Source organism: Vulpes lagopus, chromosome 2, assembly GCF_018345385.1.
Source record: "Vulpes lagopus strain Blue_001 chromosome 2, ASM1834538v1, whole genome shotgun sequence".
Taxonomy (NCBI): domain Eukaryota; kingdom Metazoa; phylum Chordata; class Mammalia; order Carnivora; family Canidae; genus Vulpes; species Vulpes lagopus.
The window spans coordinates 16,742,917-16,755,795 of record NC_054825.1 but is presented as its reverse complement, the minus strand read 5'-3'; the positions used below and the strand labels follow the sequence as shown (position 1 = coordinate 16,755,795).

Below are 12,879 nucleotides of genomic sequence, written 5' to 3'. Positions count from 1 at the left end.
CCCAACTGTCACTTTAATAAAGTGGTTATTCACTTAAGATATATTTATTGAACAACTACCGTGGGCCAAGCAAGTGCCAGGCACCTATGCCAGGAATTCAATGGCAAACAAAACAGAATGCCTGCCCTCAGGACCTTTCAGTCTGGTGTGGACAGTGGGGAACAAGGGTTAAGAGCGATGCAGGCACAGGATGACGATCTTGGAAAGGGCTAGGAAGAAAAAGCACAAGCAGGGCTTCTAAGGAAGTCATGTCTGTGCTGAGACCAGAAAGATGCATTGACTAGGTGAGTTAACTAAATAAACTTGCTAAAGAGTGACTAGGGTTGGAGTTAAGAAGAGAGTTAGGGTGGGAGTAAAGATTAGGGGAAGAATAGGGTGAATTCAGAGAAGAACTTTCCAGAAAAAGGGACTAGTGCATACATATGTCATGCAGGTCAGGTGGATGTTGACTGGGAGCGAGTTGATGGCTGTCTAAAATAGACAGAGACAAAATAAGTAGAGAAAAGACAGATTTGGAGTTACTTAGGAGGTAAAATGGCGTGACTTGGTTTGTCCTCCAAAGGACATCTGGTGGCCGAGGCATTGACATTGGTCTTCTCTGGGCTGGCGCCTGGGGGGCCCTCCACGGCTGGCAACCTGACTTCCAATGGTGGAAGCACCCACTGAGCAGTCCGACTGTGTGTGCCAAATAGGTTATGGCACATGGGTGAGCAGGAGGCCGGGGTGAGCACTTGCCTCCATTGGCAGCCAGGTTTCAGAGCTTGGATTCAGGACTCAGGCCGGAGGATTCCTGGAGCCCTTACATAGATTACTGTGGGCAGTCAGGCGATTACGAGAGCTCAAGATGACGCCTAGTAAAGAAATCAATTGTGTTCCTGAGAACCCACGCTTAATAGGTAATGTTTGCTTTATGTCGCCTCCCCTGTAACCAGTGTAGCTAAATAAGGAACACGGGAAACAACTGGCCCCAAATATGAGCGTCGTGGTTTCTTCACCCTCTTGATCAAAGAAAGACTCCAATGAAAGGAAAAAAATAATTAAAAAGTAAAAACCTTATGTAATGAGATTTGAAAGAAAACTTTTGAAGCCAACAAGCAACCATGGGCAATGCTTCAAAGGGCCCAGAATCAATGTTTGTCAATAGTAGTTTTGCATCCTTTATCTTTCATGAATAGAAAGTGTGATGTTATTAGGAGCCCATCCATGCCTTAATTCTGTTTGAGTTTTGATGAATCAGAACTCTGTTAACATTCTGTCTGAATCAGCAATGGCAAGGGCCCCTAGCAGAAGCCTTACCCGATCTGGGGCTTTCATCCTGAAACTGGGATGCTAGTTAACTATCGGACCTTCTGCACAGAACACTCGGCAGCCCTCCTGGGGTGCACCCGGGAGCTGGGGTTCTTGAACTGTGCCACTTTCTTTTGGATCCTTTCTCCCCAGAAAAGAAATCACCCCATGACTCAGCCCAGCTCCAAAGTTACCATTTGTTTAATCAAGATAGTTGGTTTGCAAAACATTAAACATTAAACAGTATTTGATGCCTAGTTAATAATTGTCATCCTCTTCATTTGTTTCTGAATCCTTGGAGACCGACATTTTCCCATCCTAAAGGCATAGACAACAAAAGAAATTGTACTTAGGGCAAAACAAGAGTCCTTAAGCTGCACAGATGCTTGCCAGGATGTTCAATCTCCATATTCTGCTGTTAATGGTTCTGGTGGGAAAGACAGCCATTGGGGTAAGTGTTCTTTTCAAATGTGTGCTTTGGAGAGACTGAGGTTATGAGGAGGACCAAAGCAACTGGCCAGGAGTGACTAGAAACCTCAGCTATGAAAGGCTGGTGTTGCCAGGTTGAAGGCATCCTGACTGTTAGAGTTAATGCATGCCTGTAATGCTGATTGGTGTTGAGAAGCCAGTTCCATGAGGCCATGCAACTGACTTGAGCCCTTCTGGAGCAGAGTCTCCATCAGTGCCTTCTAACTAAGCTGCCTGGGGCAAGAAAATCCGCTTAGATGTGGGCTGTGAGCTGGCATGGATCTCCGAGAACCCTTTGAAAGCTATCAACACTCCTTGTACACGTTGACAGACATACACGGTTTTCTAGCCATTTCAGGTGACACTAGAGTAAGATACCCTATGATTTGGCTCTAGAGGAGAATCCTACTGGTTGCACATGATCCTGCCAACAGATTTACTTGGATGGATTCGTTTTGGAGAAAGTTTTGTGGGTAATACCCTTTCTCCCTTTTCACAGGACCCTAGTAGATGGGGCAGGGACTTAAACTTGGGCCCAAGGGAGGTGGTGGTGAGCAGGGTAAGGAAATGGCATCTGAGGGTCTTGCATGGACAGTAGGCACCCCTTTGTGGGGAGGGGGCTGGATAGAGAAGGAGCAGGGGGTGAGAACTGAATTAATAGTCATAACCTCTTTATCTTGTGAAATCCTTTTGCATTTTATTTCCCATTTTACTCCACAGAGCTTTCCCTGTAGGAAGCAGATTCAGTTTCAGGTTTTCGATTAGATGCTTCAAACACAATAACCTCTCCTCCCCTTTCGGCAAACTATCCTCAGACACTGACCTTAGCCCCACATTAACCTGTCATGTGCCCCACCTCTGAGAGAGTCTTCCCTGAGTGAGTCTTTTCCAATAGTGACTTGTATATGAGTGCCCCCGCCTAATTTGATTGCTCGTTGGACATCTGGGGGCTGAGACCCAGCAGAAATAACACACAGGTCTAGAGGAAGAAGTGGAAATTATCAGAAGCCCGCAAGGGGCCCAGAGAAAGTATGAGTCGGAAAGAATTAGAGCCTAAAGTTTGCAGGCAAGGAGAGAGTTGATGCAGTCTGTTTGAAGTTCACAAAACGATAATGGTCCCAAAAAAATCCCTTTTTTGCAAGCCCCAGTGAATTTTTAGGGTTAGCAATGAAATTATAAGTCAATAATGGATAAAAGAGAAAATATGAGAGATAGCCTTCAGGCAATGAGCTTAGTCAGTTCCAAAGAGAGGATTCAGGGCTTTGGAATGTTTTCTTACCCCAGATGTGTGCCAGACAGGTGGTCGAGAAGGCGGCTTGCGTTCCACAGCCCAGGCCACAGACATCCAGGGGAAAGTGGCCAACTCGCTCAGATGCTTTGGAGAGTTTGGGGCATCGTTGGGTGGGGGTGGGGGGGGCGAGGGGGAAGGAGTCACAGAGCCAGATGGGCTGGGCAGCTTTGCCCACCCCACATAGCTAATAATAATAACCAACTGCTATCATTTCATGAGAAATCCTGTGAGCCAGTGTATCAGTTCATCTTGGGAAGGACACAAAGAAGTAGGTACCATTATCGCTCCCATTTTACAGGTGAGAAAATGGACAGCTTGGCCTCCAGTCAGACAGCTGGGAAGTAGCAGATCTATGGGCTGCTGTTCATTGTCTGGACCAGGTCTTTTGCCTGGACCCTGGCTAACGATGAGATTTCCTCTGTCCACAGAGCTGGCATGGATCTCCAAGTGTTTGGAGTGTTGACCAGGGTCATGGTCCTCTGTGTAGGAACAGGAAGCTCTTAGACCAGGGTTTGGTTTGCTGGTTGGTGTTACAGACTCCATTTGCCTCCAAAACTTTTAAAAGTAGTCACAGGGCCTGTGGTCACTATCCTTTGGAAGGATGTATGGACACTCTCTCATGAATTTAGGTCATGCGGCAAACCTTACAATGCCTTCTCTATAAGCTCATCTTTAACTCAGATTTTTATTCAGACATCCATGATCCAAAGAGGTATAGGTCAAATGTGATCACCATGAACACCAGAGATTCATCCATAGGTCCTTCCCAGCCTGGGTTAGAATTGGTTTTCCTTGATAAACAGAACAGCTTTGTATGGTTGTCCCCATTTTATGGATGAGAAACATACCCAGAGATGTTACACTGACTTCCCAGCCAGGATTGAGGCCCAGGTGTGTCCAACTCCTTCCCCATCACAGGAAGCCCACTCAGCTGTGTGAAGGAAGGACACTACCATCAGGGCTCAGAGATCTCTTCTTGCTGTGGTTCTTGGGTGATTTATGGGTGCCACTGGCCTCCACCATAATGGAATTTGACCTCTTTGAGGGTCAAAAGCCAGAGGACAAGGCTTGTTCAGGCTTGTCCTACTTAGCTTGGCCCATCCCCAGAGAAGACAGAAGACAGTGCCTCCTCCTCTCCCAGAGTGTTTGCCCCCATGTCTGGACTTTTTAAAATTTATTTTATTTTTTTTTAAAGATTTTATTTATTTATTCATGAGACACACAGAGAGGGACAGAGACACAGGCAGAGGAGAAGCAGGCACACCACAGGGAGCCCGAATCAGGACTCGATTCTGGGACCTTGGGATAAGGCCCTGAGTCCAACACACATGCTCAACTGCTGAGCCACCCAGGCATACGCATTTCTGGACTTTTTAAGCCCTAGAGTTTGGACCTAAGAATTCTAGCATCCTCCCAGGTGAAGCGCCGCAGAAATTTCTGAATAGGTCTGAGTCTGCCGATTGGCACCTTGGGGTACATTCTGCTCTTAGCCCGAGTTTTATTTGGTGGGTAGAGGGTCAGCCTGAGTATTTTGATTTCTTTTCAATTGCTTGGCAACATTTGCAAATCAGAACGTTTCACATAGAAATACAAATTCCCAACTTTTCTTGAAAACCAGATATTTTAATAACATGGGGCTCACATTCCTGCTTGGCACCAACCAGATGAGGGGCTATCACTCCTACTTTTAGGAGAAGCTCAAGCCCCCAGGTCCATAGGCCCTACCACTTTCTACTATTGGCACCCTTTTACTTGACAGATATACATTATCTGCTGGGCTCTAGCTTGGAGAGAGACAGAGAGAGAGAGAAAGGGAGAGAGAGAGAGAACCCAGCTTGTCTGTTACGATGCAGTAACACTGTAGATGTTGAAGGGTTGAAGCCAATTTTGGATGGTCAGGTAACTGGGTTCAGTGTCTGATAAATTTGAGCATCCAAATCTACATGGCCCCCAGGACTGACCCAGGCCTTTCACAGGAAGATACAAGTCACCTCTTTCTAAGCCTCAACGTTCCAGAATGTTCCAATCTCTTTCAGGCGTGGAGGGGCATCGTACCTCTCTCTTGCTAGAACCCACACAGTCTTATGGAAAAGAGAGGGGCTGAATTTCACTGCGTCTTCTTATACATTTTTTTTAACTGATCCAAAGCAAATTCCAACTCATTAGCTTTGGCGGTATGCACTGGTATTTAGGGAAATCAGGTCGCGGGAAATTGCATGTGTATATAGGCACAGATATATTTATATTTTAAATTCATTAGGGTTCCCTAAATGCAAAAGCAATGCCGCTGTCACAGAGAAACAGCACAGCAGAATATTCGGCAGCCGGGATTTTAAATAAAACATGCTTTTCTTCATAATTAATATAACAAGGTTTTCTGGCTTAGGACCTGGCAAGGATCCCAGGAAAAATGAAGGGATGGGGGTTGGTGTGACGTGCCTGTGACCCGACAAACAAATCCCAGGAAGAGTTTATGCTTAGTGAGCTCTCTTCTTTTTTTTTTTTTTTTTTTTTGTTTTTTGTTTTTTGTTTTTTTTTTTTTGAGCTCTCTTCAATCATGCCCACAATTTGAAGAAAAAGAAAAAGAAAAGGAAAAGGAAAAGGAAAAAGGAAACGGAAAAGGGAAAAAGGGAAAAGAAAGAAAGAAAGAAAGAAAGAAGAAAGAAAGAAAGAAAGAAAGAAAGAAAGAAAGAAAGAAAGAAAGAAAGAAAGATTCAAACTCATTGACAATGGCTAATAATTATAATCATAGTGACAACAATTCATTAAGTTTATTAAGTCTCTACTATATGTCAGCTCTCATGTGCCTGATGTTTATGATCTCATTAAAGTTCCCCAACAGCCCCATGAGTTAGGGACCGTGTCATCCTCATTTGACAGACATGAAACTAAGCTATAGAAAAGTTCAATAATCTGCCCCAGGTGGCAGCCCTGGGTGGTTACAGAGCCAGGATTCAAACCCAGGTCTGCCCGATGCCAGGTCCATGCTCATGACCGCTGGGCAGAGGATGCCACCCCAGGCGCTACCCAAGAACAATGAGAATGCTCAGTGTGGTATGGAAGGTGCCAGAAGAGGCAGTGGTCTCAGCCTCCAGCTTCAGGCAGGAGATAAAGTTACTCCTACTCGGCAGCAACTTCCACAGTCCCTCCAGTTTTTCTTTCTAACACCAGAAGCTTCGAGGCTTGCCAGATTGCTAACCAATCAGTTCAGTGTTTTCATATCTTACTCATGAATGAATTTTTGCTAAAGCCCAAGCCAGTTTCTTAATATGTCCGTTAAACATACTTACCTTTTCTCTATTTGGATAGATTTATTTTTAAAGGAAATTGTCACTATTACAAATGGAAAAAAAAAAAAACCACAGAAAATGATGTCATTGAATTCTAACTGGCTACACTTGCCATGCAGATGCTCAGAGTCTGAAGCCGCTTTCTCCTTGGGGAAGGGGAGACTAGCTGGAGGTAGAGAGGATAGAGACGGACCAGCTCCACCGAGTTTTTCTTTGTGATGGGTTTGGAAGGATTGACAGTAAAATTGGGAAGGGAGTGACCGCCTTGTGCTGTGTTCGGTGTCACGCCCTGGCCAAGCACCTCGCACATCAGCTCGGGGACCCGCAGCTCCACACTACAGAAAGCTCAGCTTCACGGGTTGACTTGGTTTCCATCAGTGAGAAATTACTTTTCTAAACCCCTGGGCTGTTTGCTGAGGCCAACTGGCCAAGCTTAACATGGGGGATTATGCCCATGTGGCAGGACTCAGACCCACCCTACTCTTTTGTTTTGTGTGTTCTTTCGCCTTTCCAAAGGCCTTCCAATTGCATAATCACATCCAGAAAGGACTGTTTTTACCCAATCTCACTCTCCTGGATGAACTTACTCCCTAACCTTCAATCCTCCCCAATTCTTTGCCAATGCGACACTCCTGAGGTGTTTCTGAATCCCCTTAAATAAAACATCAGGGTGAGCAAAATTTTACTTTTACAATCGGGGAAACTGAGGCACAGAGCAATTTGATACCTGGCACGGGAGCAAAGATCAGCCCATCGTCTCCTTGGTCAGGAGCTTCATGCCTAAAGCAGCTATAATCAAAGCTGGGCTGAGGGTAAAGTCACCTGGGTACTGGGTGAAAAATTCATGTTCTACCCCAGACCCATAGACACACAGCCTCTGAAGATAGGGCCCAGGAATCTGAATTTTCACCCAGCTCTCCAGCAAAGAATGACAAGTGCCTTGGAGCTCTTCCTTCCACCCCACCCCCCATCTCTGCTTGTCCCATGAAGCTGTAGTCCAGTCCCCTGCTTACCTGGACAGGGATCTGAGTGGGCTCTAAAGCTCTGAGCTTCAAAGCAGAGAAGCTGCACAGAGTCCCTCCGAGCCAGACACAGATGACTTGGCTTCAGAGCAAGGAGATCTGGCCTTGAGTCCATCCCCTGCCCCAATCAGCTCATGTCCTTGCAGGAATACTTCACACACACACACACACACACACACACACACACACACACTCCAGGCCTTAGCTTCCTCCATACACGAAGGCTCTAGATCCGCTCTTCTCTGCAATGTACCCTTGCTGGTCACTATTGTCCTGCTTCAACCAGGCTCCCAAGAAGGAAACCAACCACACAGACCACAGGCCAGGGCTTTCTTCTTTGGCCTCCAGATTTCCCCATTAGAGCTTTGCCTCCTTGCCCTGAGCTTCAGATTAAAGCAAAGCCACAGCAAACCTGCCGATCCTGAGACAGCATCGTGCAGCTTATGTGCGAAAGCAAGAAAGGCAAGATTCCTCGTGACTAAAAAAAGGACCAAGTGGCACCACTTTATACCTATTAGGATGGCTAGAAGTATTTAAGAGGGAAAGTAACCAGAGTTGGAGAGAATGTGGAGAAATGGGAGCCCGCATGCCGTGCTGGTGGGCATGTAAAATGGTGCGGCCATGGTGGAAAACAGTATAGTGATTTCTCAAAAAGTTAAACATAGAACTATCATATGACCCAGAAAATTCCACTCCTAGCTATTACCCAAAAGGATGGAAAGCAGGGACTGGAAAATATTTGTACACCAACGTTCACAGCAGCTTATTCACAAGAGCCAAAGATGTAAACAAGCCAAGTGTCCCTCAACACACCAAGGGATAAACAAAATGGATATACAATGCATACTACTCAGCCTTCAAAGAAATGAAATTTTGATATATGCTACCGACACGGATAAACCTTAAGAACATTATGCCTAGTGAAATAAATCCAGTCCCAGAAGGACAAACTTTGTGCTTCCACACATATAAAGTACCTAGAATAGGCGAATCGAGAGACAGAACAGAGAATACAGTTACTCAGGTACTGGCCATGGAAGGGACAAAAGGGTTATTGTCTAATGACCACAGACTTTCTGTTGGGGATGATGAGACAGTCTTGGGTGAAGATGGTGGAGATGGTTACACAACAATGTGAATGTGACTAATGCTACTGAATGGTCCCCTTACAAGGGGTTAACATTAAAAACTATTGTGTTACATGTATTTTTTGAAAAGGACTAAGTGGCTTTGGACGACTGTTAATTTCATCAATAGTTTGTCTGGAGCAGGAGCCAGAGTGGGCGGAAGGGGGGGGGGGGTGATGGTATGGGGCAATACTTGGCTAGTGACGAGAACACTGACCACCTCTGTCACTGCCACCTCTCACCCTGACCTTGAGCTCTCTGTCCAACAGTGAGGACTGGCCTGCTGAACTGTGCACTCTTGTCTCGGGCCCGCCTTCCAGCCCAGTGGCTGCAGCTTCTCCAGGCCGTGGTTTACAGTTAGCGCCCACCAGCTGCCCTTGGGAGTAATGCAATTCCCCCACAATGATCTACCACCAGGTCATAATAGACCATCCAAGGGGGAAGGCATGGGGGGATTGGAGTCCTAATGTTTTACCCAACAGGTGAAAGGTTTTTCTGTTGTTGCTTCATGCTAATCCAAGCTTCTGGCCCCAAGGATGGGTCTAGGTCCACATCTCCCCTCTTCTGCTTCCCAGTCCTGGGAGTCATCAACTCAGAGTTTTAGCCTCTGCCTTTTTGCTTGTTTTCCAGAAGATCGAGAATTCCGAAAGGTAGGGGAAGCATCAGAATTGAAATAATCTAGAAAAAGATTAAACTAGATTAAAGATAGGACAAAACAGATTAGACTTCAACGCTCTTCAGCCCCAAGGAGATTTACAGGCTAAATCAGTAAGACCCAGAGACAATATCCTTCTGTCTGCCCTCTCTGTCTTTCCCACTAATCAGCCCTGACCTGGAAGATACTAGAAGATACTAGAAGCTGCTATTTTAGCCCTGTTGAGACAAGGAACAGAAATGGTGGAAGAAGCAGGCAGTGGCTGGTATGCCCCCTTGATCTGGGTGGAGTTGTGTGTTGAGATGTGTTAGCCAGAGTGGACTGCCCGAGGCTTGAGCTGACTTTTGTGCCTTCCACAGCTGTCACTGGTGCCCAGTTGCCCTCTCTGTGTCCTGCCAGGCCTGGGCTAGCCTGGACAGGCCTTTCATAAAGCTTACCAAGGACAGAGATCTGATCTGAGAACCCAGCTCAACACTCTGCCTCTCTTAGAATTAGGTAGCTCTTCTGTTTCCTTCTCCATCCTTCCATTCCAATATATACCTGCCATGCGTCCCTCATCCCTCATAGTAACGGAAGTTAAGACCAAGGACTCTGGTGGAAGGCTGGCCCCATTCCATCCTGGCTTTACCAGTGGAATTACTTTGGGCAACTTAATCTCTGCAAATCTGTTTGCTCGCCTCTAAAACGGACATAATTGTAGGACCTCAAGGATCAAGCATCGTGTACGCTGAACAAGACCAAAGGCGTGTACGACCTTTAGCACAGCCCTTGGCACACTGTCAGCTCTTAGTAAAGGTCAAGTGAGACCACAGTCATCTCCTCCTCTTCCTCTTTCATTTTCTTTAGCTTTAGGTCTTCCTCCTGGGATTTGCAAGTCCCAGGAGTAGGAGTTCTATCATTTCCTGGTCATGTGGAAAAACTGAATGCCACAATGGGATGAAAGGAGGCAGATAGCGTAGGTATGGTGCCTCCCCATCCCCTGGGCCGCATCATCCGGGTTAGTCCCAGGATCCAGACAGATGGCATGAGTAACTGGCTGTTGGCCTGGACTTCCCCACAGGGTCCCCAGATAGCTGGCCTGCGCTCAGGCGACCCTCTCCACTTCTCCCTGCAGGCGGCCCCGGGGGTTCACAAAATGAGCTGTCCTGCTGCGGATCCCTGGGAGCTGCTGACACGCAACCCAGGCTGCACAGCTGCTTCAGCCTCCCCCAGAACCGGTGGGATCCACAGGGCGCCCAGCGCTCGCTGCCCTCCAAAGGTCCAGCTTGCTTTTTGGTGGGTTTCCCCCGCAGCTCCAGCTCCCGCTCCTGGGAAGGGCACGTCTGCCACCTGCTGGCTGTGGGCTGCGCAGCACCTGGCCCGCCCTCGCGTCCAGGTGGGAGCGGAGATGCAGGGCTCTGGCCCCCGCACAGGTGTCACAGGGCCTCTTCCCCACGGGGCCTGGAGGAAGTCTGATCCTCGACGTCCTCTCTCCTGTCCTGCCCACTTCTCGGGGCCGGCAGTGGCCAGGCATTCCGTTCAAATAGGAGAAATCAGTGGGTCCCTCCTCTCGGCTGGGCAAATACTGGGAGAGGGGGACAGGCCCTGCTCTCCAGACAAGCTCCATGGGGGGAAGCTGAGGCAGGTAAAGGACGGGATCAAGGCAGAGTCGGCAGGAGGGGTGACAATCGCACCTGGGGCTGTCTCCTGCCCCAACTTTGGCTCTGCCCTGGCGCTCAAGCCTGGAGGGGTCAATTTTGGATGCTCCCACCCATTCAAGCCCCCAGACCCAGGAACACCCTTGAGACCTGAACTTGCCCTTCCTCTGTCAGGCCCCCCACTATCAACCCCCTCCCCAGACAAAACACCCACCTTTCTGCTCATTCTTTGCAGAAACCAGGCCTGGCAACTGTGAGGCAATTAAACAGGTACGGGCTGAGTCCAGACAGCAAACAGCCCCTCTTCCCCTCTGCATCCTGCGCCCTCCCCAACCGTTTATGGTAGAATTTGTCAGATCTACAGAAAAGGGGAAAGAATAATTCACTGAATATACACATAGATCTATTCACAATACCATTATAATTCTCAAGAAATTCCACATTGAAGCGATATTTTCTAATATATTTCCCAAATGCCCCAATAATGTCCTTTATAGCTTTTTTTTTTTAATCAAGGATCACTCACTTCATTTGGTTGTCATGCCTCTTTCTTCTCATTTCATAAAGAACAGCCTTCCCATCCTCTTTGTCTTTCGTGACTCTGTTTTGTAGGGTCGAGGCTAGGTGTTTGGTTGAAGGTCCGCAACCCACTTGTCGGGTCCCTCATGAGTAGACGCAGGAGAAGCATTTTTGTCAAGAAGCCCACTTGTTGTGCCCTAAGTACATCCTGTCTGGATGCGTTCCTTTTTTTACCTGTCTTTTCTAATTTATCCTCTGCCTAGTTCCCAAAATGGCTAAGGAGGCCTAAAGAATCAGAACTTCTGCTGGAGGGAGGGGAAGGTTGATGAGGGCCCTGGGAAAATGACCACACTGACCACAGCTTTTTGGTGGCCAAGACCCAGAGGGAGACCTGTCAACGATCAGAACCTTCCTTTTCCAAATCGGAGGTCAGCAAACTTTGTAAAGGGCCAGATAGGAAATATCTGGGGCTGTTTGGTCTTCATCACAACTACTTTGCCGGCATAGCACAAAAGGAATCTCAGACGATCCTGAAAAACGGGCATGGCTGTGTCCCAATCAAATTTGATTTGTAAAACCATACTTCCGGGTTTGGCCCCCAAAAGCCTTAGTTTGCTGACCCTCGTATTAAGTAAAAGCAAATATTCCAGCTATTAAATGACTAAGGCTTTCTTTTTCCCGTAAGTATTGCGTTCTAAAAGGAACTGTTCAACACACTATTTATTGATTCAGCAAAAACTCTTTGAGCAGTGTCACGTGCCGAGCACTACACTCAGTATGGGGTAACACATTGGTGATGACACAGACAAGATCTTTGCCTTTCTGGAGGACAGAGTCGATGTGAGAAACAGATAACATGCAGATAAACAACTGTAAAGTACTGTTGCAATAAGAACTGTGGAGGAAATGAACGGATAAAGTGACAAAACAATGGGGGAGGGAGTCATACCCATAGGGGAGTTGGGGAAGGCCTCCTTGAGAAGATGACATTTAAGCCCATGTCACAGGACCTAGTGGTGGTCATGGGAGACAGCTTTCTAGGCAGAAGGAAGAGCAAGAGCATAGGCCGTGAGGTGAGAGGAGCTTAGCTAGCACCACTTGGAACCCGGGTGTGGCTGGAAATTAGTAAAGGGCTGTGGAAGGAAAGGGTGTGGGAGGAGGTTTATAGATCACAGCGGGTGCTTGCATTTTATTCCAAGAACAATGGGAGGCCTCTGGAGAGTTTTAAGCATCTGTCCATCCCCAGCCCAAGGAGCTGTCACCAAGAGAATCACCTGTACTTGAGTCTGAATCCAAATCCTATCATAACTGTGTGACCTCTAAGCCTCAATTTTCTCACCTGTAAATGGGCTAATAAAAGCCTCCTCATAGGACTCTGATAAGAATGAAATGCGGCAACGCACAAGCAGGCAGACAGGAGATGCTCAATATATGCTAATCACTATCACTGATGAGATTGTCTGTACCTGGACAGCCACGCGCGCCCCAGCATGAGAACAGGTAAGCACAAGCGCCACAAGTCTGTACCAAGGAGGATGCACAGGAAAAAAGGGGCATCTTCAAATAGGCCCCACCTTCCAGCC

General features: G+C 47.2%; 1 protein-coding gene across 3 annotated transcripts in view; it reads left to right on the top strand.

The window, feature by feature from the left end:
• The first annotated feature begins 1,579 nt into the window (after window positions 1-1,579).
• Window positions 1,580-12,879, top strand: part of HABP2 (hyaluronan binding protein 2) — a 33,385-nt gene continuing 22,085 nt past the window's right edge. The window contains exons 1-2 of one of the 3 annotated variants that reach the window (XM_041735547.1): window positions 1,580-1,738; window positions 12,668-12,796. Coding sequence is in view for 2 of the 3 variants with exons in the window: in XM_041735540.1 (XP_041591474.1) it covers window positions 1,670-1,738 (69 nt within the window). In the remaining variant the exon portion in view is untranslated. Of the gene's footprint in view, window positions 1,739-5,696; window positions 12,797-12,879 lie in introns of those variants that run through there. The other 2 variants (XM_041735540.1, XM_041735557.1) reach the window with 2 other exon arrangements.